This window comes from Podarcis liolepis, assembly GCF_965112155.1.
Source record: "Podarcis liolepis genome assembly, chromosome: 1".
NCBI classification, from domain to species: Eukaryota; Metazoa; Chordata; class Lepidosauria; order Squamata; family Lacertidae; genus Podarcis; species Podarcis liolepis.
Window position 1 is genome coordinate 84,166,475 of NC_139554.1, and position 25,164 is coordinate 84,191,638.

The following is a 25,164-nucleotide window of genomic DNA, read 5'->3' on the forward strand; positions in this document are numbered from 1 at the left end:
GCTCCCATCAGCCCGGACCATAGGCTAGGCTGGGTGAGGCTGAAGGGACTTGTAATCCCACAACATGTGGAGGGTACCATAGTGGCTATTCCCAATATAAGATGTACAGTTTGAAAAATTCAGCTGGTTTTAGTGCAAGATTTGGGTTATCTTGTCACTGGACGCTGACTTAAAAAAAAAGCACCTGCAAACTATTCTGTGTTCCGCAGAGACAGAGGCTGACCCAAAGGCTTCTTCTGTGTAAAAAGATTAAGTTATTAGAGAGGAAAGGGTCACCCAAGGCCCCATGAAACCAGTTCTCTCTTCACTGCAAAGGATACTCACTTAGGGTAGTTGTTACAGTATTGAGTGTAGATATCAAAATCCTGACTCTGTTGCAGGGAGGGAGAGAGGGAGAGAGAGAGAGAGAGAGAGAGAGAGAGAGGAATCAGTAAAAGATGGCTGGATATTCACTTAGCAATAATCTCAGCTTGCCTCTCAAAACATGCCCAGTACAGCTGTATAAAAGGAATGCCAACCTCACCCTATGTACTGTTTGTTTAAGCCCTCATACCTAATGGAAGCACCCAATAAGGGTGTCGAAAGGGCTTGTGCAGCAGAATTCTGTGACACTCCATTATACAGTCAGAGATTACCACAACACAGTATCTGCTCATCTCCTTACCCTGTCCACAAAACATCTTGCCACGGCCACAGGATCATTGTGGCAGCTGTCCAGATCCTGCAGAAGCTCACTGAGCAGAAATGGAGAAAAGGAAGAATCAGTGAGTCAGACAGACACACACACATGGTGAAGCCTCTTGTGTCACATGTTCTAAGCACAGCATCTCAGTAGCATAGGCACTCAAGGGACAGGATGGGTACATGCGGGAGGCAAAATGCGAACAACATTTCCCTCCCCTCCAAGTCCCAAACATAGAAGCAAAATTCAAGGCATGCAAAGATTTGGGAACAGTACTCACAGAACCCACTTGCACAGGGGAAGCCCTTCCACTGTTACCAGGGAGCCAAAAACACAAGGAAGCCATTACACAGAAAGAGGGGCACTCATTGGTTAAAATGGCCAACTAGCTGCTCCAGCAACTATTCGTGTAGCCTATTTGTCACAAACAGCATTTCCCCACTGCCCAAAGTGTCTTGCAGTGACAAGCTATGAGCTCATGTCTGCCCCAAGGAACTTTTTAATTTCAGGAGGGGAAGCTAGTTCACAGAACAGGCAAGCAACAAAACCAAGAACGCCCAGTAAGCCGGGAGCAATTTGAACTCAGTCTGCCCCTCTGACCTCTCCTCTCCTCAGTGCTTCATCATACAGGGAAGGATGTTGCTTCCCTGCTCTGAGACCAACACCGTCTCTCCACTTTCCTTTCCGCAGCCATGTCTGCCCAGGACTGTTCAAATAAACCCCAAAGGTCAAACATCTATGTTGTTATTTTGCAGACTTTCAGAATGAGACAAGCCTTCTGGCTAAATGTGAAAGAATGTTGGCTCCCACTTTCCAGCAATAGGGGAGCTGGATCAAGGGAGGAACAGAACTTATCAGAAGCTTGCCGCCCACACAATCCAACCCTCCAGTCAGCTTCAGCTTGATAACACAATCAGTAGGCATTAATCTGCATCTATCAGCTTCCATAAGATGCGTAAAGTTCATGGCAAAGAGGTGACAGGAAAATGCCTGTCCCAGGGCAGACTTCAGTAATGTGCAAAACACAGGGCTGGCTTCTCATTAATAACAATGCAATCTTAAATGCCGTCTACTTAGAAGTTCTACTGATTATCCCGGGTAAGTGGGATAAGGGGATAAGGGGTCCAAGTATAATTTCAAATTGGATGGGGGGAATGTTGAGATTCCTTCATTGCAGGGGGTTGGACTATATGACCCTCAAGGTCCCTTCCAACTCCACAATTCTACGACTGCAGCCTAAGACGTGTCAGCGGAGCTTATGCAGACAGGGAGAGGGCAGGAAGGCAAGGGAGAGCAAAGCAAGTGAGTCTCCTGCCATCCACCAACCTGTCCCACTGTCATGATAGGACTGTGACCATTTAGGGAGGGGGTACTTTCTGCTGTGCTTACAGATTTTCAGTCCTCTCTGGCAAATACAGAGAGAAGGGGTGGGGCAGTTGCCAGTGAAGCCATGTTGCTCAAACATCGCACTCACCTGTTCAGTTCATAGATATCTTCGATGTTCCCAAAGAGTGCACTAACTTGTTCTGGCCGTAGAAGCAGCTCTTGAGTGTCTATGATCTTCGCCAAGTAATTCTGCCAAGTCACATTGTGTCATAAGTATTGCCATGTAGCAAAATAAGCAAGCAAATACGACAGACTGCCCCAAACTCCAGCCACCTAAACATGTGGTGGTGGTGGGGATCTAATCAACCTAATCAATGTTCTAGGGAATTCCCATATTATCCAGGGGTGGGGAATCTGAGGCCCTCCAGAGCTTGTTGGACTGCAACTCCCATCATTCCTGACAGTTGACTCTGTTGGTTGGGGCTAATTGGAGGCCACCAACATCAGGAGGGCCTCAGACCTGCCCCCCATCCCCAATATAATTCATAATTATTATTATTAATTTATTATTTATACCCCGCCCATCTGGCTGGGCTTTCCCAGCCACTCTGGGCTGCTTCCAACAGAATATTAAAATACAATAATCTATTAAACATTAAAAGCTTCCCTAAACAGGGCTGCCTTCAGATGTCTTCTAAAAGTCTGGTAGTTGTTTTTCTCTTTGACATCTGGTGGGAGGGTGTTCCACAGGGCGGGTGCCACCACCGAGAAGGCCCTCTGCCTGGTTCCCTGTAACTTGGCTTCTCACAGCGAGGGAACTGCCAGAAGGCCCTTGGCACTGGACCTCAGTGTCTGGGCAGAACGATGTGGGTGGAGACGCTCCTTCAGGTATACTGGACCGAGGCCATTTAGGGCTTTAAAGGTCAGCACCAACACTTTGAATTGTGCTCAGAAACATACTGGGAGCCAGTGTAGGTCTTTCAAGCCCACAGCTCCCACCATACACTCTCTGTTTCTTACACTCAGCCTAAACAGTGTCCCAACAGGGCAGAAAGCCCCTTTCTATACTCTAAACCAGGAAATAATTAGCACCAGAACTACCTGGCCCTTCAGCCATAGCATGCAAATAAACAAGGTCCACAGCAGTGCACACAATGCGCTGCATTCGCACACTGCAACATGGCAAGCAGGAAGTGTTTTGTGCCTCTGAAAATAATTATCAGTACATCCCTGTTTGGGAAACAGTGTATGAAGTTCGCCACTGAGGACAAAGCAGAAGGACTCTGCACAGTAAAATACTGAGGGGTTTTCTTGGCCTGAAGGCTGATGGAAGGCATGCAGGCACCAGCTCCTAACCTTCTGTCCAGGCCAGGTTTTCCTACAACTAGATAGAAGACATCTTTAATGCCCAGATCAAAAGATGGGAGGCCCTTATATGACAGAACAAACTGCAGCAGTGAACTGAAGAACTCCATCCTCACAGGCAGGCAAGCATTATGGGCGCGCTTACCTCTATGATACTTCGCAAATCCCGCACATACATGCGTTCCGACTCCACAATCTCCAAGACCACACGCTCCAGGTAGCTTAGTTTAGAATGGGAGACAGCAGAAGAAAGGGATGGGCTCTTCAGGCCTCGCCAGGGCCCTGAGGAGGCATTGTTGTTGGCATTGTGCAACAGTCCAGCCCTCAGTGAGGTAGCATCAGAAGGTGTTTGGGCCACATCGCTCCAGTCCTCCATAATGTGGCTAGCATTGGTCAGGGCTGCAGGTGGGTGGTTCAGAGGGTGCTCTGAAGAGCTTATGCCTGAGGCAGCAGAGGTTGGAACCACGTCATCTCTGCCCGGGGACGGGGTAAGCAGGAACCGAGGGAAGTCTGCACGGAGAGAAAGTTTTGTCAGGGAATCCTGAAATGTTAAGGTTCATCTTACACAAATTATACCTGACACATAAATTAGAGGGAGTTGCTGGGAACAGCAATTTTAATCAAAGTGAAAACCACCAAGATGAAAGGGCTGCTGTACATAATTGATTTAAACATTTTCCAGCTTTCTAATTCAGCTATTTCCTAAATAAAGCATATCTATTAGCTAGTGCAACAACATATTCGTTTGCAACTCAGCAGAGTTTTTCTACTAACTAGGAGTATGTTCCAAGGAGACATATAGTTCACGTATCTTTCGCTCTATAAATTTTATGTACATTTATGCAAGCAATCGTGAAATTAAGGATTTCTACTAGGGTTTCACCATACATATGAAAGGATGATAAACAAGTTCCTGAAGACTAAGTGCCCAGAACACTCCACAAGTGAGGTGTTCTCAAGGTGGAAGCTGAGAGCAGGTCAACAATAACTCACAAAGCGTCTGTGAGGTTAACTCTTTATTCAAAGAAACAAAACATCTCAGGCCTAGTGGTCACAGCAACTGTTCCCAGCACGTCTTGCCCCAATGAGGCAGCTGCAAGGACTGAAGGGTCTCTGCTTCTCCACCGCTCTCTAAGGCTCCTCCTATCCTGAGGGTCCTTTGTCTTGTCTCTCTTTGATCTGCCCTCTTCATTCCTCTGCATGTTCTGGAAGACCAGGAGGGAGGAGAGCTGATCACAGCAGGAAGGGGAGACCTCCTGGCATCTTCAGCAGCCTGCCTCCACTCTGCCTCTGGGCCTCCCTCCTTTCCAGCCTCCACTTCTGACTCTGACCTGCTCTCTGCCCAGTGGCGTAGCGTGGGTTGTCAGCACCCGGGGCAAGGCAAGTAATTTGCACCCCCTAACCCGTGGATTTGCGCCCCCTAACCCGTGGATTTGCGCCCCCTAACCCTAACCCCCAGATGTTGCGCCCGGTGCGGCCGGCTCCCCCTGCACCCCCACGCTACGCCACTGCCTCTGCCACAGCCTCTTCCTACACATTATACCTTTAAAGCTTATGTGAAACATATTCATTCCCTCAAAGAATCCTGGGCACTGTCATTTACCCTTCACAGAGTTATCATTCCCAGCAACTCTGAACAAACTACATTGCCCAGAATTCATTGGAGGGGGGCAGGAATGCACTTTGAGTGTCCTTCAAGGGTACAGAGTAACTTTGCCTGGCTTTCTCCACTAGCTCCAAGCAGGTAGACAAGCGAGTGGCAACAAGCCCATGTTCTGTCAGCTACTGTAACTTCCATCTCTATCCAGATTCCTTCTGGCTGCCAGGAGGAAACTTTCCCTGCTCCTAGACCCATTTCACAAAGTCCTAGTACCTGAAGGAGGGGGCGGGGATCATTTTTCATCAAGAAAAACCCAACTCCTCACCAAACAGCTTAACAATCTGCGACGGAAGCCATTCCAGGGTGCTCTTCTCCTCCCAGATCAACATCCCTCACTCTTTGTCTGCCAGGCTGTCTGCGCTGCTGTTGCAGGTGGCAAATATGCCAAGTGAAGCCGGGAACGGCCTCTGAACCCTGAAGGTGTGGAGGCTGCTGACGTCTTTCTCTCCCCGCCCCCCCAAACACTCGTACATATGAGCACCACGCCCAGAACAAAATCTGGCTCCTCATTTCCCAATGAGGACTTCGGCTGAGACACACACACTTCCTCCCACACAAACAAGAGAGGGAGGAAAGAGGACACAGCTGGTCTGGCTTGGAAGTGTCCGGAAACACTTTCGTGTGCTGGCAAGCTGCTAAAATAGCACCGATTCTAATCATGGATTTCCCCATCCCTCAAAGTGTCCTAGGAGGCATGGGTTATTATGGCGTTATAAAGCCATTCATCCCAAGGGATTTCACCAAATTTGAAACTGAGTAACTCTGAAATCAGGAACCTCGCAGGGACTTTCTGAAGACTGACAACAATAAAAATTGCCTCTAAAAGGTAACTGCATACTTCTGTATCGTGTAATACTCAAACTTATTTACTCAAATATATGGCACACATAGTATGCTTGTTATGTTTGCCACTAAATGTCACACACGCACAAGAATGGGGCGATCTTTTAAATCTCAGTTTCTAATTCTTTTGAAAAGGCTTCTCTTTTGGATTTTTTAAAAATAAAACCTAAATTAAAAGTAGTTTTTAAAAACATACTGGGGTCCAACTGCAAAAAGTGGGTTCATTGTGAAAACCATGAGAGCTGGATGTCCACACAGCTATCAGACACCACAATAACACCGCCATGAACAGTTTCAACAATTCCTTAACTCTTAACACACCCTTGAGTTCCCATGATTTCATGGTGGACCTATTTGCCTCTGACACTGAGCACCCCATTGTATGCACCAACATATTACCCATCATCTTCCAAGCTCATCACTGACAGGCAACACACCTTCTACCTTCAATTAAGGGTTCCTTGTGTAGAGGAACCCACTGGAATGTGGTGACATAATATTGGCGTGCTCATTTGATTCTGCACTAGAAGCAACAAGCTCTCCTCAACAACAACAAAATCCAAGGTCTCTCCTTTTATGACTTGGAAGACATGAGCCTTTGCTCTTATCATAGGGTAAGGCTGGGCCCTGTGGTTAACAGCTGCAGAGATTCTATCCAAGAAGGGTAGGCTGAAGCCATGAGACTGGATGCAAAAGGGATGGATGCTGCCGTGAAAGGCAGACCAGGGAAAAACAAAGAAAAGGAAGTGTTTCTGGCCAAGTGTCTGGGAACCTGCTTGGCCTGAGTCTCCCTGCTAAAGTGCTGTTTATTTAAGAACCACTTAACCTGACAGCAGTTTGCAAACTAGCTGGAGGAGCTCATATGACTGACTAAACAGAAAAAGCCCACGTTCTGAAGGACCAATGCCTATAGTGTCTATTACTTTTCAGAGCAGGGCAATCCAAAAGTGGGAGCCTCAAGAGAAGTGTTAGTCATGTGCTCCAGTCCCCATATTTGTCCTGGAGAAAGGTTGTTTGCACAATGTGCCCTTTCCCCATAATTCTGCTCCCTAAGGTTCCCCTTTATGAGCTCTAAGAGTACACAACCAGGCAAATATAGCCCCACCTTGCATGGACTATCACCAGTTATGGTCTCCCTGTGTGGAATTTATACATCTGTGGTGGGGTGCTGAGACTGAGAGCTGAGATACCATGAATAAGCGTAGCACATGATGTTTTGTGGTAGGAGGAGTCGATGTGGGGAAAGCCATTTCCCCTCCTCCCACTGAACTTAATGAGAAGGGAATTTCTTGAGCCAGGTCTGGAGCCAGTGTAAAGTTACACCATTAATGGGAGTGTGGGTGTGGCCTGGGGGACTGCATAATATGGCATAATTGTGCTCCTTCGGTGCTGCTCTGTCCTGCCCATGGCTTCACCCCATTTTGGTCATTCTGAGAGCATGTTCACGGGCAGAATACTTCAGATGGGCCAGTGAAATGATCTGCCAGTATACATTGAGTTCCACTAGCATAGTAGGGCTTCTGCCATATGCTAAAGCCCCTCAGCCAGCATTACTCAACGATAGGATTGCTCAGTTAGTCCCAATTTCTGCTAGGGGATTTACTTCCAATGAAGTGTGCACTGGATTGTGGGCTAAAATCAAAGGCATCAAACACCTTCCTACAAGGAAAGTCTGGTTTTCTAAACTAACAAACTCAAGAGGGAGGGAGAAAGGGTGGGATAATAAGAGTTCCATAAAATATGAGTGGGAAAGCAACAGAAAGATAAATGTTTCTCACACTCTCGTAATGCCAGAACTTGGAACACCCCTGAAGATGATTGACAGTAGGTTCAAGACTGACCAATGTATGTACTGTCTGAAGAAGTAACTTATGGAACCCTGAGGTATGAACTTTTACCTCAGGTGACTTTTTTGAAGGACTGGAGAAATTCAGAAAGAATAAATCAGAAGCCATTAGCTAAGGCAGCTAAATGAAACCTCCTTGGTCACAGGCAGTAACTCTCCTAAAGCCAGATGCTGCAGAGAAACTTCCCCCTTATTAATTTTCAGAGGCATTTGATGAATAGAGCTGATAGAAACAGAAAGCTGAACTTGCAAGACCTTGACTTTATCTAGCAAAAACATTTGCATCTTTATTTTCACTTTTGCTGAGATCAAGCTTACAATTTTTTTAAAAAAGAAAGTCCAGGTAAGGAAAGAAGTTTGTAAACATTGCTTTGACCAAAGGTCTTGTTTCCAGGAATTCTCTAGATACTTTGCAGAGTAACTCAATAACATTTACTGAATAGGTTGGACACTGCTGACTGGAAAAGTAAAATCATATCTCATTCCTCATTTGAAATATGTCTAAATAAATCTCAGGTTAGTCTTACTTAACTACACTTAAGTAGAGCAAAATTCTCATCTTTAAAGTTAAATTGTATCTGATTGTTCAAAGAACAATCTTAGAACATATAATACATCCAACTGATTTATACTCCTAGCTAAAATTGTATGATAGTAGCAGTTTTATCTTGAAACCCTTTCCTCACAGTCCTCAACAGTGAATCTACCTTTTTCACTCCTGCCACATACTGGGAGCATTTTTGTTGAGCTGTGCTCCATGACTCCAAAATCTCTTTTCTGGTCAGGAACCACCAGCTCATAGCTCAAATGTGAAGTTAGGATTTTTTGCCACAATTCAAATCACTTTACACTTGCAGTTGCAATTTTAATGCCCATTCAGCTAGTTTGGATATACCCTTTTAGATCTCACAATCCCTTGTTATACCACACTGAACAATTTGGTTTCCTCAGCAAATTTGGCCACCACACTGCTCACTCCAAACTCCAAGTCTTATGAGCAAATTGCAAAGCACAGGAGCCAATATCAATCCCTTTGTTTTATCATTGTTATTGATATTTATATAAACACACACACCATACAGTACAACCTAACCAGGGATGACAGGGGCTATAAACAAATTTTCTCAGTTGATACAAAATCACAATAGAGAGACACAATAATATATAAAACATTCACATATTCTTACATACAGTATGCCATATTTTAGGTGTTGGTATAGCTACAATGTCCTGAAGGCTATTTGTAGCAGTGTAAGAAATGAACTCTCCTCACACAGGATGGAAATGTTCCGGCATTTTCGATCCCTTGGAAACATTCCAATTATGCACTATTTCCCCCACTATCTCAATGTTCCATACATTTTTATGCCATAGGGAAATATGTAATCCTTGCAATGTCTTCCACTTTTGTGCAAATAGATATCCTGGCTGCTGCCAACAACCACAGTTTTGTTCTTGTTGTGTCTGATCATCCCATACATTGAAAAGTGAAAGTTGTTGAGTTATTTGAACAGGAGTCCTACAAACAGCAGAAATTCCCAGACCAAATGTTCTGTACAAGAGGACACTCCCACCATAAACAGAAAAACAACAACCCTTATGCCTGCACAGCCACACCAACAACATGATGTAATTTGTGAAGTTGTATATGAAAGATGAAACAACATGTGACAACATCTTTAGATGTTCAACAAACATTCCTGCATATAAGCCAATATAGTTCATAGGTCCATAATTTCTTCCACTTAGTTTCTGATATAACCATCCCCATATCCATGTCCCATAGTGTCTTAGTCCTATAAGGGATCTAGTAGACAGATCTAACGATTTCCTGTATATTGCAGATACAAGCCCCTTCCCTAAAACACCCTGAGTTTTCAGCCCAAGGTTTCAAATTTAGTAAGATTATTATTAGGTGTTGCTAGTAGGATAAGCATAAGTTGAAGTGTTTAAAACCATTGTGAGAACTTCTTTTTTCCTACTCTCTGCTTCCTTTTCCTTAGCCAATTACTGATCCATAAGAGGACCTTATCCTTTTATCCCATGACAGCCAATCTTACTCAGGAATCCTTGGTGAGGGGATTTATTAAAATTTGTTGAAAGTCTAAGTACATAGTTCACTCCTCACGATAAGCTACTGAACACCGTTCAAATCTAACTTACAAGTTCTCACGAACTGGAGATGCACTACTCTAAATCATCTATCCTTTATCCACATGCATTTTAAGCAAAAACGTGCCCATGACCTTAAATTTACCAGTCTCATTTTCATCTAATTCTGTTGCCTTTTGCTTAGGAGGTTCAGAGCCAGACAAAAGCCACAGCGCCACCCAGTGGATAGGACACTATGTGAGATTAGCAGTCACCCCCACCAAGTCACACTCAAAACTTCTGATTAGTGAATCAAGAAGTCCAACCCACTATTTTGTTTTCAAGTGGCTAGGAATTATGCAGGAAGCAATTCTTTCTGTTGCTTCACTCTATAGTTTTTTTGTAGTCACTGATCATACAACCAACCTGTTGAGCCCAAAGATCATGATGTCTGATACAGTATTGCTAGGAGCAGAGTGTGTGGACAATCTCACAGTGAGTACATGTTCTTATATCAGTTGTGGCCACAGTGAAGGCTGCAGCATTGTCATCTATTTAGAAGAAGCAGGATATGCTCCTTTACTCACTGTGGTATCAAAGTCCAATATATCAATAACAAATCTAACAGCACTTTTTATGCCTCTCAGTTCAAAGGTCTACCTCATTTTAACAGCCAGCATTATAGCAGATAGCAAGCCAGGTCACACCTCAGATTGGGTACACAGGGTGTGAAACTTCCCTTTCTTACACTTCCAACAATCCTCATTTGGAGTAAAGAGGGATTTTCAGAAACAACCAGGAATATCTCTTCTTCTTCAGTATCTAGATAAATACTTAATCCAGGAAGTTGCATAGGGTTGTAAAACTGTATTATCTAGTTTTCATTGCTACTGATGTCACCTACATTACCAGAATGTGAAACTTAAATTAAGTCGGATCTAGGACTTCAGTAAGAATGTGCAAGACTCCACTGTAATACTACACCTATCCTTGGATGATGGGCAGAAAAGTTTCCATTGTGGCAAATGTCCCACTCCTCTATTTTTTTTTCAGTGAAACATTTTCCATTTCTAAAACTGCATTGTTTCATAACATTACAAATATAGTTAATGGATATAGTACCAGTCAAATGAGGCACATTCAAAGGGGTAATTAACTTTCTTTTCCAAGTGACGACCCCTAGGAAAAATGTGTGTGTGTTTTGTTTCCAGACTTCCTGCCAGCAGAGTTCAGCTCACAAGATGTTTCTGCTGAAGGGTGGGGGGGGGGGAAGAGAATTTTGCTAATTCCCTCTTCCCCAAGCCAAGACCCTCCAGACCAGTTTGGGAGATGGCACTGGGGGTTGTGCAGGGAAGGGGGTGAATTGGGGGAAAAAAACCTTCCCCCACCCTGCCACCCCACAAGAGCCTCTGTAGAATCCCAGAAGGGCAACCCAGCAAATAAAGATGCATAGCTCTTTGAATGTGCTAAGATTAGTATGTTAGCAGCTCTCAGTGCTTTAACTTTTTCCTTAAAACTTAAACAATGTAAGTATATACACGATTGAGTTACTGTATCTTAAACATATTTGTTTAGTAAAAAAACTTTAAATATTCTAATAAAAATAATTTCCAAGTACACCCTTGCATTAGTTTTAATTCATTTGAACCTCATTTCTGGCAACAATCCTATGCACACTTAGCCTGGCAATGTGCCCCCTTGAATACTAGGGGACCTATTTCTGAGCAAACATACACAAGATTGCACTGCTAAGTGTCCTTCAGTTATATTTTTCCTAATCAAAACATTACAGTTCAAATACTTTTAGCTACTAGTAAAATCTGCTGAGATGTTTGTAGGCATGTAAATCAACATAGCACACATTTAGTAAACAAAACTTTAGAAAGAAGTCAAATACACATTCTAAATCAATCAATTTAGCGCATCTGAAAATTATCCAGAAAACTGTCTACTTTTTTTTAAACCCACATTACTGTGCATGACTTTCATTTTGTCAATCAGGCAGCGCAGGAATCTGAATTTATGGAGTCAGATGGGATTTCTAATCTACCCTTATTTCATATACTGAAGCTAGAACTTCTGTGCCCAAAGATTCCTAATAAACTAGCCAATACAACAGGATAAATGTAAGGTTTAGGATCATCCAAGCTCTATCGCAAGGATAGTAAAGGTACCCCTGCCCATACGGGCCAGTCGTGTCCGTCTCTAGGGTTGTGCGCCCATCTCACTTAAGAGGCCGGGGGCCAGCGCTGTCTGGAGACACTTCCGGGTCACGTAGCCAGCGTGATGAAGCTGCTCTGGAAAGCCTGCACCAGCACAGCACATGGAAACGCCGTTTACCTTCCCGCTATAAAGCGGTACCTATTTATCTACTTGCACTTAAGAGTGCTTTTGAACTGCTAGGTGGGCAGGAGCTGGGACCGAAAGACAGGAGCTCACCCCGCCGCGGGGATTCGAACCGCCGATCATACGATTGGCAAGTCCTAGGCGCTGAGGTTTTACTCACAGCGCCACCCGCGTCCCACATAGCAAGGATAACAGTCATGTAAAATCCAAATAATATCAAGTACCTATTGTAAAGCACTGCAATGGCTAACTGTGCATTTTAACTTAAGCAGGAAATGAGAAGGTAGGTTTCAGGAAAACAGTATGAAAGAAAGGGACTAACCACAATATTGTGGATGGGGGGCAGGATGTGTACAGAGCTCAGTTGTCCAGGGTTCAGTATTGACTCACAGGAAGAACTGCTAATAATGACTAAAACAACATGGAATGTACCTGGAGGCCTCTCTTCTTAGAACTGCACCTGCCGCACCTTATTTTACATGTGGACATGGAACTCTTCCCCTGAATTCCAGTCAGCAGTGAAGCCATAATTTTCGTTAGCATGAAAGCGGCCATAGACTTGGAAGACAAAGGGCAGCAGACACTGGGGGGGAAGTGTTTCATAAGAAACTTTTGAAACCGGTTCTGCCAGCATGTCAGATTCTCCACATTTCTCCAGCGCTAAGAAGATGGGATCAGGATCAAAGACCAAAATTTGCCAGTGAGCCAAAGGATTCTATGTGGCTTAGTTATTTGCTTCAGTGGGATATGTATTGTGATGAAGAGTGGAATCCTTTGGCTTCAACGTTCCCCAGAATATTTGCAAATAGAGGCAAAGATTTTCAAAAAGAAAAACTTTGGGACTCTCATTCAAAGAGAGCCCTGTCTGTAATGGGACCAGAAGTGTTCAGTCACTGCCTGCCAGCCAGCCACCTGAGGACTGTTTCATGCATGTAACAAGGGGCAAAACCAGGCTGACACTCAACAGGTAGCTGCAGCCCTTCCCCAGCAGGTGTACCTTTTCTTAAAATATATTTATAAATTGTTTATAAGCTTTGCATTGTAGACAATTTTTAAAAAAAGAATGAATTACTATACATAAAAAGGTAAAGGTATGCCTGACTGTTAGGTCCAGTTGCGGATGACTCTGGGGTTGCGGCGCCATAATAATAAAAAAAGTTAGGTTAATGTTACATGAATAAAATAGTACAGTCGTGTAATATTAACCTAACATTTTTTAATTTATTCTTGTATTAATTTCATTATATTAGCATGTGATCTATTCCATTCTATCTCAGGTTCTCTTTTCATATACCTCTTTGAAACACTTGCTACATTCACAGTTTACATTCCTAGATGCATATCCAAGGGCCAAACTAGATGAGATCGCAAGAGATCCATGATTAGATCTCCAAGGTGGCGTTTTTTCTAATTCTTTTTAAAAACGTTATAAACAGCCATGGGAGGGATTAAGTGTAACTACATCCCCACTGCTCCATATCACCATTTGGTTGCAGGGATACAACACTTGCCTTGCTACTTTCCTGCCTTCCACCCTATGCAGTTACCCTATGCTAATTTTATAATAACCACTCTGCAAGTCCCTGCCTGAATTGTGAATACCATAAGGCAGTTAAGACATATTAAGAAACAATTCATCTACTGATCCTTCCAATTATATACTCTTAATACCTTCCTGTTCAAATGCAGCTTCAAAAGTCTACGCAATCGTGGCCACAACTAATACTTCCCCCCTCCTATCCCTTAAAACTCACACCATTTCAGAAGCCTTCAGAAAGGACAAATAAACAACATATACGTATTTGCTTTTCCAACCTAGATTACACTAGCCTCTTTAGGCTACAGGGTTTCAGTTCCCAGCTTGACCTTTATTGCAATGAGGCGGACAAATTGAAAAGCCATCAAGGACTTTACTTGTTGTTTTTTGCTAAAAACTAAGTGTTTTCAGAGCCAGTCTAGCAGCTTTCACCAGTTCTGAAATTCACCACAAACATCAAGCTAATGTTTATCAAATCCCTGCCAGAACTGGATGGAACCAACGCCACAGATGAAGGGCATGAGAAGCTGGTTTGCTGTGGACCTTCAGTCCGGCCTTTGCTGCTGCTTCTTAGAGGCACAGCAGGGCTCACACATCTCTTACTTTACATTTTCTATGGGGCACAATCTGAAATCAGTTTATCAACCAGCCACCACAGTCCTCTTAATGGAAATGGTGTAGTCTCCAGACAGGAAGAACCAAGGGTCCCCAAGCCCCTCACTGAACAACAAAAAAGCCAACTGTCTTTTCTGCCTGCAGCTCCCAATTCCAGACTCCATTCTGGCTGGCAGGAAATGTTCCCAACTCTTTTGGCTGGCCTACTAGGGCAAATGGGGCACTGCCCCACCAGCCTTCCAACTTCTGGACATGCAGAAGCAACATGTGTTTTATTTAGTTTTAGCTACTGGTGATGTCAATCAACTTTTGAGTATCTTAAATGCCTGTTTTTACCTGTTTATCAATATTTTTCATGTTTTGTTTTATACTTTTGTAATTTGCTTAGAGGTTCTCTTACATTCATGGGATACATAAATTTTGTGAAATAAAGAAACTGCTCTCGGCCAGATCCCACCAGCCTGCCCTGCCTGCCTTCATACAACCAGCCCAGGGGGTGGCACAATGCTTGGCAGCTCCCTCCTTAATCTCAACATTACCTTTGAGGAACTCAACTAGAAAGAGTCGGGAGCGGGGGGAGCGGGGGCAAAATCAGAACTAGCTGTTTCTGCCTGTCCACTGACTCTGCCTTCACCTTTTGTTGGCCCCTCTGCCTCCTCACTGCCAGTCCCAAGAGGAACCGGCCAACACTGCTTTTGAAGACATGTTTGCAATGACTGGGGAGGAGAACCTCACTATAGCCGTTTAGCTAAACCTCCCCTTTAGCAGGCAAGGGCCAAGGCCCTGCTACAATCACCCCCCTTCATCAGCCAGACATCCACCTCCTGCACTCTAAATCCATCCTGAATTCGTACTTCACTAACTTGTGTTACGATGTAAATTACTACAGTGTGCATGTAACCAGGAAGGAAGATGGTTGTATACCATACTGCCAAAGGAAGCTGAGAATTGCATCACTCCCTGGCTTCCCCAGCTCTCTGACACAGAGTGAGAATGTGCAGTAACTTTCTCATCCATGTCCCCATGTGGCAGCCAGGCAGATATTGGCATGTTGCCGCTTTGTAAAATGGTCGCCATGTTCGTCTGCAGGGCCCTTTCATCTTAAGCATTTAAAGAAATTCCTTTTTCTTTGATGATTATGGTCAGTTTTACTTTTCCATGCTAGCACAGTAGCAGCAGACAGACCTTTCCAGAGGCTTGTTTAGAGTCTCAAACAAATATTTGCACTGGAATTCAAACCAAATATTTCCACTGATCCTTCACTGGGCCAGTGTGAGGGAGCAGGAGGGGAGGGGAGAGGAGAGGAGAAAGGCTGATAAGTGGTGTGGGTTCATGGACTTATTGTAAGCGCAGGGAGACCCTTTGCTGGTACAAGGTTTTTTTTGAAGCAGATGCTTTTATCAGTGGGTTGTGATCTGTGACCATGGGGGCTTAAACCTTGATTATGTTCCTAAGACACTGCTGCCCAACCAAGAATAAATGCCTTTGTGGAATTTTTAGAATCCTTTTCATGTCACCTTTAAGCGCCACCCATGACACTACATCCACTGAGCTCTTCCTGACCTTTTGAGATACACTGAGCAGATTAGCAACCCACCCAGGATTACACCCCCGCAGAGACCGCTTGATTGCTGGAAAGTTACGCAGCATACCGGTTCTGCTTATCCATCTGTATACTTATCCATCTGTATACGATGCCTCATGCACATTCCTTCCTTTTAGTTAGCTCTGATCCCTTGCATCTAAATCCATCCCGTGAGAAGAGAACGCCATTGCTCCTTTCCCAGCAGGCTGTCAAAATCTGCAGATTTCAATCTCTCTGCTACTTCGGAAGCAGCCAGCCAGATTAGATCTAACTTTACCCTTAAGAGCAGTGTGCAAGCTTTCCAGGACACAACCAGCTTGATCAGAGTTATTGGCAAGGAGCAGCGGAAACTCCAGTCCGGCCCCCCCACCCTTACTATTCCCACCTCAGCCAAGGATGACAGATGGCATCACTGTTCTCCTTTGCTATGGTACACCAAGTCAAACCAGCACCACAATGAAAATCTTTTTTCTTTTTGTCAAATGCTACTGGCACCACTGAAGAGATCTTTGTGCAGAAATGATAACTGCATTTCCAAAGATCCCTGAACAAGAACCTTTAAAAAAAAAGAAAGAAGTCTGATGGGGTTGTTGCTTCTGTTGCTGATTTCACTGGAAGATTTGAATGGTCATTGCCTTCAATTTTATACTCCCTACTTCTCAAGGGGATGCCAAATAGTTCAGCTTTGGAGCTAGATTTCTCCATTTCCCTGTGGAATGAGCTTCACATGGGACAATTTCAGCTTTTGATATCCATCCCTAAACAATATCAGCAGAATGGAGAAGCTCCAGATTACATTTTTCTTTTTAGCAACCAAAATACTGAGGAAACTTACAGAAATGTACAACCTATTGAAACACTAAAGAACATCTTATCCTTTTATTTGGAAGGAATTTTAGTCCACATCACATTTAACTAGAAGGCCTTGCAATATGTGCTTTGGCTCACTAAGTTGAAGCATCTGGATAATTTTACACCGTCTACATAAGACGCCTCAGTCACCCTGGCACTAAGCTTGTGGCACACTATGGTCTGGATTGTGCAAGAAGTGGGTGGGTGAGCATTCCTGCCTTAAGGCAGGAAGGTGAACTGCAAGATGCTCTGGTACCTGTTAACCATAAGATCCTGTCTCAAACAAGTGATCCATAATAATTATTTTGCAGAGGCTGAGAGCTGCAACTACCCTTAAATTAGAAAGCAGAAAAATTCTTAGTTGAGGTGAAAGTTGCATCTGTCAGACCAGTCTATGAACATTACCCCATAACAACATGACTTCAAAGGCACAACAGACATGGAATGTGACATTTTCCAGGGGACTTCTCTAGATCCAGTATATTCAAAGGGATCTCTCTTTTTAAAAACCAACTCTGCAAAATCTCACTTTGGTACTTTGCCCATTTAGCTCTGTTAGCAAATTGCAGCTTTTACTGCTGTGTGCACCGTGATCTACTATGACCTACAAGAAACAAGTTCCATGTATATGTGACACATGTGCAAAATCAAGGATGGTGCTGTTTGAATGCATCATCTCCAATCTACCTCTTCAGTTACATAACAATGGAGAAAATTATGAATGGCACAAAGGTGTTCTCAAGAAGCAGGTCAACAGAACTCTGATGCTACGCCTTTGGGCCCTTGGACAAATCTAGCTTATTTTTAATAATCACTGAACTTCATTGCTACAACTTCTAAAAGGCTTTGTTAGAATGTTCTAAACTATTTGTATATTGTTCAACACTATACTTGCAGTCAGCAGTTTTATACAATCTGTGCCCAGTGCAAGTCTGCACATCCTCATTTTTTACATAGCGGCGGCACTTCTGGGCCTTGGATCCCCAGTTTGGGTTGGGGAGTGCAATGGCCCTGAACAATTCTATCAATAAACAAGTATATTCAAAATACTGTATTAGGATTAAGCAGTGCTAAATCAAAGTCCACCATCTTAACTTGTTTGCGATCTGGTTGTCAGTCCATTTAACACATCTATCATCCCATACCTACCAGGGAGAGATAATAACACTAGCTCTCACTATCAAGATCACCCATTTTATCATGAAATAATTTGGCTCTTAAATTCTCATGCACGGTAAATGCCTCCCTAATTAAAAGCAAACACAACACACCTTCCGCTTTACCTATTACTGTTGGAGACAAGCTGTGCAATTGTCAGGTCTCTGCAGTGTGTTGTGAACAACCTACGTCTGTGTGTGTGTGTGTGTGTGTGTGTGTGTGTGTTGGAGATTGTGGATGTTTCTGTGCAAAGCAGCGTAGTAATGGGAGCATGCTCACGCTTGCAGACTGGTAATGCACTGGGTGTGACTGTTGATTCAATGAGGCTTGTCTGCTAGGCTCTTTTAATGGCACAGCTGGTATTTTTGTGAGGCAGCTGCTTGCAAAAGCCAAATGAGCTCATCAGGAGTCACCCAAAGACTCTGTGTGAAGAACGGATCCCCAGAGCGGTCTCACAGTGGAGGCCCATTCCCATCTGCAGAGGACGAACACTAGGAATAAAGGAAGGGAAGCATCCAATTCATAACTGTGCAGCTGGGCAAGAAAGGCAAATTGTATGATCAATACAATACTAAGAGACTAAGGATCTGCCCCACCTCCGACATCCTACACTTGAGGGCAGGATTACAACAGTCACACCAGGGATTACCTCCAACCTCAGAGATTGTCTTTATTATCCATCATATTATTATTGCCCATTAATCATCTCTTCCTCCTTACACTGTTCTGGATCATCTCTGGGCTAAACATATACTCTATGCTTGTGTGTTGCAACACACACAGAGAGAGAGAATATCACAGGTTTCAGGATCTCTCTTTTCAGATGTATGTTCATTTCTAGTGCTTATGACGGCAGCTGATTTCCACTGTACAGGGCATGGATGAAAGTCCAGATAGCTCAGTGCCCTTTACTGTAACTTCCAGCACTGCCCACAATCACTCTTCAGCAGACACCTTTCACTTCTTGCCTGTTACTTCTTTGTGACTTTGCAAAGAACCATGGAATTAAAATAAAATGAAGGCTTGTGTTTTGCATTCCTCCCCCCACCTGTGACCTGCTCTTGTTAGTCTTGTCATGTTTTATTATTTATGTTTGTATGCAGAAATTATAATAATTGCTTTGTGAAGGTTTTTCACTGATTCTGTAACAGATAATTAATAAAAATCTAAAATAAAATAACGGTCAATTATAGGATGGCCCACTGTTTCTCAGTTTACCACGGCATAAGCAACAGCGCACAGCTCAGGCTGTGCTGTACCAAATGAGAGTTGTGGGGGAAGGGGCCCCCAAATATCAAATCACATTATTGCATAAGTAGTTCTGAAACACAGCACTGCCTAGGGTGGTTTCATAGAGCTCATTATTCCATTCTGAGTCCTTGGTACCCACGAGTGAGGGAGGGAAGGGAATGGGGTGAGGAGGGGATAAGGAGCTGAATAGAAAAGTATGATGGAGCAGAGAGTTTGAAATTAAAGGGCAGCAGAGGCCAAAATGTCATTCCTGCAGCTGTAGCAGCCGCCGCCAGCAGCCTGTCTGGAATTCCAGTGCCAGCTCCCCTACACACACACTTACATATGCACAAGCACACACACATACACATACACACTCCTACTAGCTAGCTGCATCGGGAGTTATTGTTTTTGCCAAGTTAACATTTCTGAATCCAGTTTATTCTTGGAGATTCGGTGCTCATACTGTGTTTGCCTATGCAAATCACACTGTGGAAGAGGAAAAGGGTTTATAAACCATATAAAGGAAGGGGTTGCGTACTGCATTTGTACACGAAAGCCAATTGCATCACATTGAGAGCTGAATCTACAACCTGGGAAGGAGAAAGAAGATCTGTGTCTCTTGAGAAGTCCAGGGACTTTCATGGGCTGCTCACTGAAAGACATATAACTAGGAGATACTACGTTGTCAAACACACCTTTGTTAACCTAGGCGTTCTCCTTTGTATGCAAGAAGGACCTTGCAAGGAAATGCAACACAGCTATTAATGTAGGAGCACAAGGGCCTGCTAAATCAGGGCAAAGGCCAATCTGGTTCAGCATCACAGTGGCCAACCAGATGCCTAGGGGAAGCTTGAAAGCAGAACCTGAGCACAACCGAATCCTCATGAATTCAAGCAACTGGAATTCAGGGGCATGCTGCCTCCAACAGTGGACAGTGTGGCTAGTAGCCACTGGTAGCCTTATCCTTCATGAATTTCTCTCTCTCCTAAAGCCATCCAAGTTGGTAGCCATCATTGCTTGCTGTGAGGACGAATTGCATAGTTATCTATGAGTGTGGGAAGAAGTACTTTTGGGGGGCTGTCCCGAATCTTCCAACATACTTCACTGGATGTCCAAGAGCCGCGGTATTATGAGAGAGCAAGAAGAGCTTCCTCTGGCCACGCTCTCCACAAGATGCGTAATTTTACCTGCCTTTTCTCAAAACTGAAAAGCTCCTTATGTTGTAGCCTTTCCTCATGGGGGAGTTACTCTGTTTCCTTTATCATTTTGGTTGCCCCTTTTGGAATGCTTTTCCAGCTCTACAATATCCTTTCCGAGGTGAGGCAAATACACAGTATTCCAAAGGCAGACGCACCATAGATTTGTATAATGGCATTAGGATGTTGGAAGTTTTATTTTCAGTTCCTTTCCTAATGATCCCCACCATGGGATTTATACTTTCCACAACTGCCACACATGGGATCGACATCTTCACTGAGCAGTCCACTACCTGCCTAAGTTCTCATTCCTGATCAGTCAACTCCAGTTCAGACCCCATGAGCATATATGTAAAATTATTAATTATTATTATTATTATTATTATTATTATTATTGCCCCCTTGTGCATCCTTCCGCACTTGTTTACAGTGAATTCACCTTTGCCAGCCTTAGGCCACCTCATTCAGCAGTAGCCCCACTGCTGAACCGTTTCAATCTGATGTAACTGTACTCTGTCTTCACTTACACCAGCATGCTTTTTAGCAGCTTCTTGTGTATTGGATTGCTCTCTTATGGGTATGTGACTTGGTTAGTTCACTCGGTATCTGAATATTATGTTTTCTATTCACATCCGAACCCAATACCCTTGCTGCTGCACCATGTTACATCAAAATAGCCTACTGCCATTTACCACCATTGCAAATGTAGCCATTGCGAAACAAAGGCAAATTATGGTTTATCTGTCAACATGGCCAAGCACATAATGACATTCTCTGTCATTACCCTTCTCAGGCTGGGTTATCAGGGACAAGTTCTGCCCTGTTTCAACAAGAAAACCCAATGATGTGGGCAGGAGTTTTTTAACATTATTGTGAACAACCAAGGCAACCACATCTCTCCAGGAATGTGCAAAAGGAGCCTGGGATACTTTGAATTTTCAGTGCTTGACATAAACCTGATTGAAGCTGTACCGTGTGGCAGAATGCCTCTGTGGCTGTGTGACAGTTTGCACAGTGCATGTCAACACCAGAAGCTGGGAGACACATCCACTAAACATGAATTCACTGGCTCCTTATCTGTTACAACAGCATATCTATGAAAAGGCAAGTGTAAAGTAGGCCTGGGCCACAGGTTGCAATAATACCGGTGAAACAAGAATTTTGGGATGCCTCTTTCTCTTTGGATAATAATAACCAATTCCTATGACTAAACATACTGGATGGAAGCTAGAAGTTGAGAGCCAAGCTATAAATGTCCAAGAATGCCCTGCCAGTTGAGAATTCACATTATGTTAGCTTTAGGCACACAGAAAGGTGCTTTAAATGGGAGAGCATTTAAACAAATTATCCCCTTATCTGCAGCCTGAAATGACATGGCCCAAATAATGATGTACCATGTGATATTTCAGCATGCATAGTTTTCCTTTGAGCCTTTGAAGTAGGACTTAATTCCACATGCATGTGTTTACATTCATTGCATTACTTCCCTCCAAGTTTTAGCATTCTGTGCATTTATGCAGCTCAAAAACCTCCAAGGTTGAAATTCACACACTGAGGTCGTACATGATGTTAGTGGGTTGGTTGACAATCAACACATTTTAAAACAACTACACCTAAAAGCAGGACCTCTCAGTCCCGTAGACTACAAGTGGTTAAAAAAACCCATGACAGGTTTTCTGGCTCCTTTCTCACATTGTGAAATAAAGTTTTGTTGCAACCCTGAGATAACCGATAGAGATAATATTTTAAATTATTTTTAGAATTTTTTTATCACTGCTGCCTCAGCCAAACATGGTTGCTTCAGGAGGAAGGGCAGGGTATAAAAGGAGCAATAATGATAACAAGGGCAAAGCAGGAAGAGAAGCCCACAGGAACAGAACCTAAAGGAAAAATCTGCATACTACTACCCACAAGGGCACAATCAGGCACCATATTGCGGGGTGTCCCAAATTATTTCAATGAACCGCTGTAAAAAAACAACCACAGTATTTGAGATGTCAGTCTCAGAGAATAAAGGCAAAAAAGGACTTCTCTTATTAGACTAATGATATGTGTAAGGAAGAACTCAAAAACCACACAGACCTCTATTGGTTCAGTGATAGATATTGCCTTCTCTATGTATAGGTCCTCAAAAATCTCCCAATACTGAGAGGTCGTCCCCCCACTTTTACTATGCAACAGGGGTTGGGAACCTACAGCCCTCCATATCCTGTTGGACTCCAACTCCCATCATCCCTCACCATCAAGCCATGCTGGTGACAACTGGTGGGAGTTGTGGCCCTATATATGCTGCTGGGCTACAGGTTCCCCACCTGCTATTACACAATCATGTTTTAAAATTTCTGAAAAGCCAGATTTAAATAATTTACAACGGGAGTTGCCCAACCTAAGCAAGCAGACACCCACCCACACCCCACAGAGGGAGGAGGGGCAGGAGGGAAGCAAGGCAGGAGTCAGGTGAGGGGTGAGACTACAGGCCAGTGTGTTTTAGGGAAACGATTATATGCACATGTCTGCACTGATCTCCTGACATAACAACATTCCTGAACAGCAGGAGATGGAGAGCTACAGTTTTCGCTCTAATAGCCGCCTGGGGTCACTGGCCAGCCTCGAATTCCCTCCTATTCCAAAGCCATTCACATTATCTTCAGGTTCACACACGGCCGTCAGGTTTCCCCTGGAGGGGGGGCACGAACAGTTTAAGCCTCAAACCCAATTATTTCCCATTTGCGGTTAAAAACTCACCACCCCCGGTGGCTGAGGGCACATACACACCATTAGGCCACATTATTTCTGGCGAATTGCTCCAAAATTCCTCAGATTCTCCAGTCCCGCCTTTCCAATCCACTATTCCACCCATGAGAATTCGCTTGGAGGGGTCGGAAAATTCACCTCAGTTGTGCAACCGAAGAGTAACTAAAAGCGATTTAAACGGCAATCTTTCCCTATCTGCTTTCCTGGAAGTAAACCGTCGGAGCTCAACGGGTCTTACTTCTGAGCCAGGCACGTATGGGATGGAAAACTATAGTGCCTCAAGGGACCTTAAGGAAAGGGAAAAAGCAAACACCCGCGATTTCCTTCTGTGGTACTTTAGGGAGGAGGATGCATACGGACTCGCCTAACTCAAAAGGCGCATCAAGAAAGGCGCAACTGCGCCCGCGCGCGCGTTTCCCGGGCTCAGCAGGATCCCAAGGGCCGTCTACAGAATTCCCGGGTGTGGGTGAGAGAGAAATAACTCTTATTTACAGACGGCCGTGCGAGAGCAGCAAAAGTAGGTCCACGCCTCCCTTAACAACTCGGGAAGCGCGCGATTATATGTAGCAGCACAAACCAATTTCCGCGTGGGCGGGCAAAGCTTTTTAGAGGATAAGCGATTCCGAATAATCCCTGGGGAGGTGGGAACCCCGACGGCAGGGAGGCACCTGCGGCCGGATGAGCACACCCGTCCGGGGATGGGGCCGTGCCCAGGGAGACGGCGAGCAAGAGACAAGGGGCTGAAGGAGATTCGCCAAATCCCAGTCCGGAGCATGCACACGATCCTTAATCCTGTCTCCGGTGCAAATGAGAGACTCGAGAACCCCCGTCCCATAGGGGTTTGCATCCAGAGCCACTTAATGCAGGCAGCGATCCCCCCCCCCCAAAAAAATCCTCCAAGAGTTTAGCCACCCGATATTAAAAAACAAACAAACCCAAAAAACTGACCCGGGCTCCGTAAAGCCGTGTAAGCCGCTCCGGCGCTCAGCAGTTCGAGATCCACGCGACGAAAGACTCCGCTGAGATTAGAGCTGGCTAGGCAGGAAGCTCCCCGCCGAAGGAGGCTTTTAGGGAAAGAAGGGGGAAAGAAAGAGCGGGCGGGTCACCAACGCTCCGGGTAGGTGGAGACTCCGGAGCCGCAAGGAGGGGCCGCGGTCGGAGGAAGCGAAGCGGCTCTTCCCTCTTCCTAGTAATTATTAACCCAGAGCTACCTGGGCCGCCGCCGCCACGCGCAGTTTCTCCTCTCCCGGGGAGGGCGCGCCACTAGGCCGGGCGGAGCAAGTCGGAGTTGCTGAGCTATAGCTCGGGGCAATGGCACCGCCCCGAAACTCCCGCCTGCCTTGCCCTTGCCCTCCCCGTGCCAGATTTAGGACAAGGTGGTGGAGGGGGGAGACGCTTCCCTGGCCTGACCCTGCCGGTATCGGACTTGGAGGCACCTGCTAACGATCGCCTCCATATGGAACGCCACACCAAAAAAGGGAGACAAAGGTGATGTTTTTATATTGGGCCAAGCTTCCGTTAGTATAACAGTAGTGTAGAAACTGCCGGGATGTAGTAAACTAGCCGTAACGAACCATATATCAAGCGTTATAATTTGTGGATTGAATCCTGACTACGAATTTTTAACCATTATATGGGTTAATTGGCTTACCAATTACAGGACGCCTGTGTTGTCAACAACTGTTTTGTGAGTTACCACAGCTAATTGCATGATTGCACTCTTCTGCATTTGCTTTCACTCTAAACTCACGGTGTATAATTACCCCCCTTCAAACCATGTTGTACATATGTAACATTTCATGTATCTGATTCAATGGATGGGAGTCTTTGAAAACATATGCTGTAATAAATTTCTTAGCCTTTTAGGTGGCCAAAAAACAACAACTTGTTTTTGCTGCAAGAGACTTCGTCCGATGAACAATTGTCCATAAAAGCTGGTTCTAGAAGAAATTTGTCAGACTTCACCTGTGCTATAAGATACGTTGCTGTCAATAATGGCAACACAGTAGATGGGCAGGGCTTTGAGTGAGGATAATAATGTGCTTGACCTTATGTCTGATCCAGTGGCATAGCAT

At 44.4% G+C, this 25,164-nt stretch overlaps 1 protein-coding gene across 1 annotated transcript in view; it reads right to left on the reverse strand.

Annotated features, from left to right (window-relative positions):
* PLEKHG3 (pleckstrin homology and RhoGEF domain containing G3) overlaps positions 1 to 23,210 on the reverse strand; it is a 45,149-nt gene extending 21,939 nt beyond the window's left edge. The window contains exons 1-5 of the mRNA XM_083467146.1: positions 23,081 to 23,210; positions 3,519 to 3,883; positions 2,157 to 2,257; positions 665 to 734; positions 325 to 371 (exon numbers count right to left, since the gene is read on the reverse strand). Of these exons, the coding sequence (XP_083323272.1) occupies positions 325 to 371; positions 665 to 734; positions 2,157 to 2,257; positions 3,519 to 3,883; positions 23,081 to 23,195 (698 nt within the window). The 5' untranslated portion in view covers positions 23,196 to 23,210. The remainder of the gene's footprint in view (positions 1 to 324; positions 372 to 664; positions 735 to 2,156; positions 2,258 to 3,518; positions 3,884 to 23,080) is intronic.
* Between the last annotated feature and the right edge of the window lie 1,954 nt (positions 23,211 to 25,164).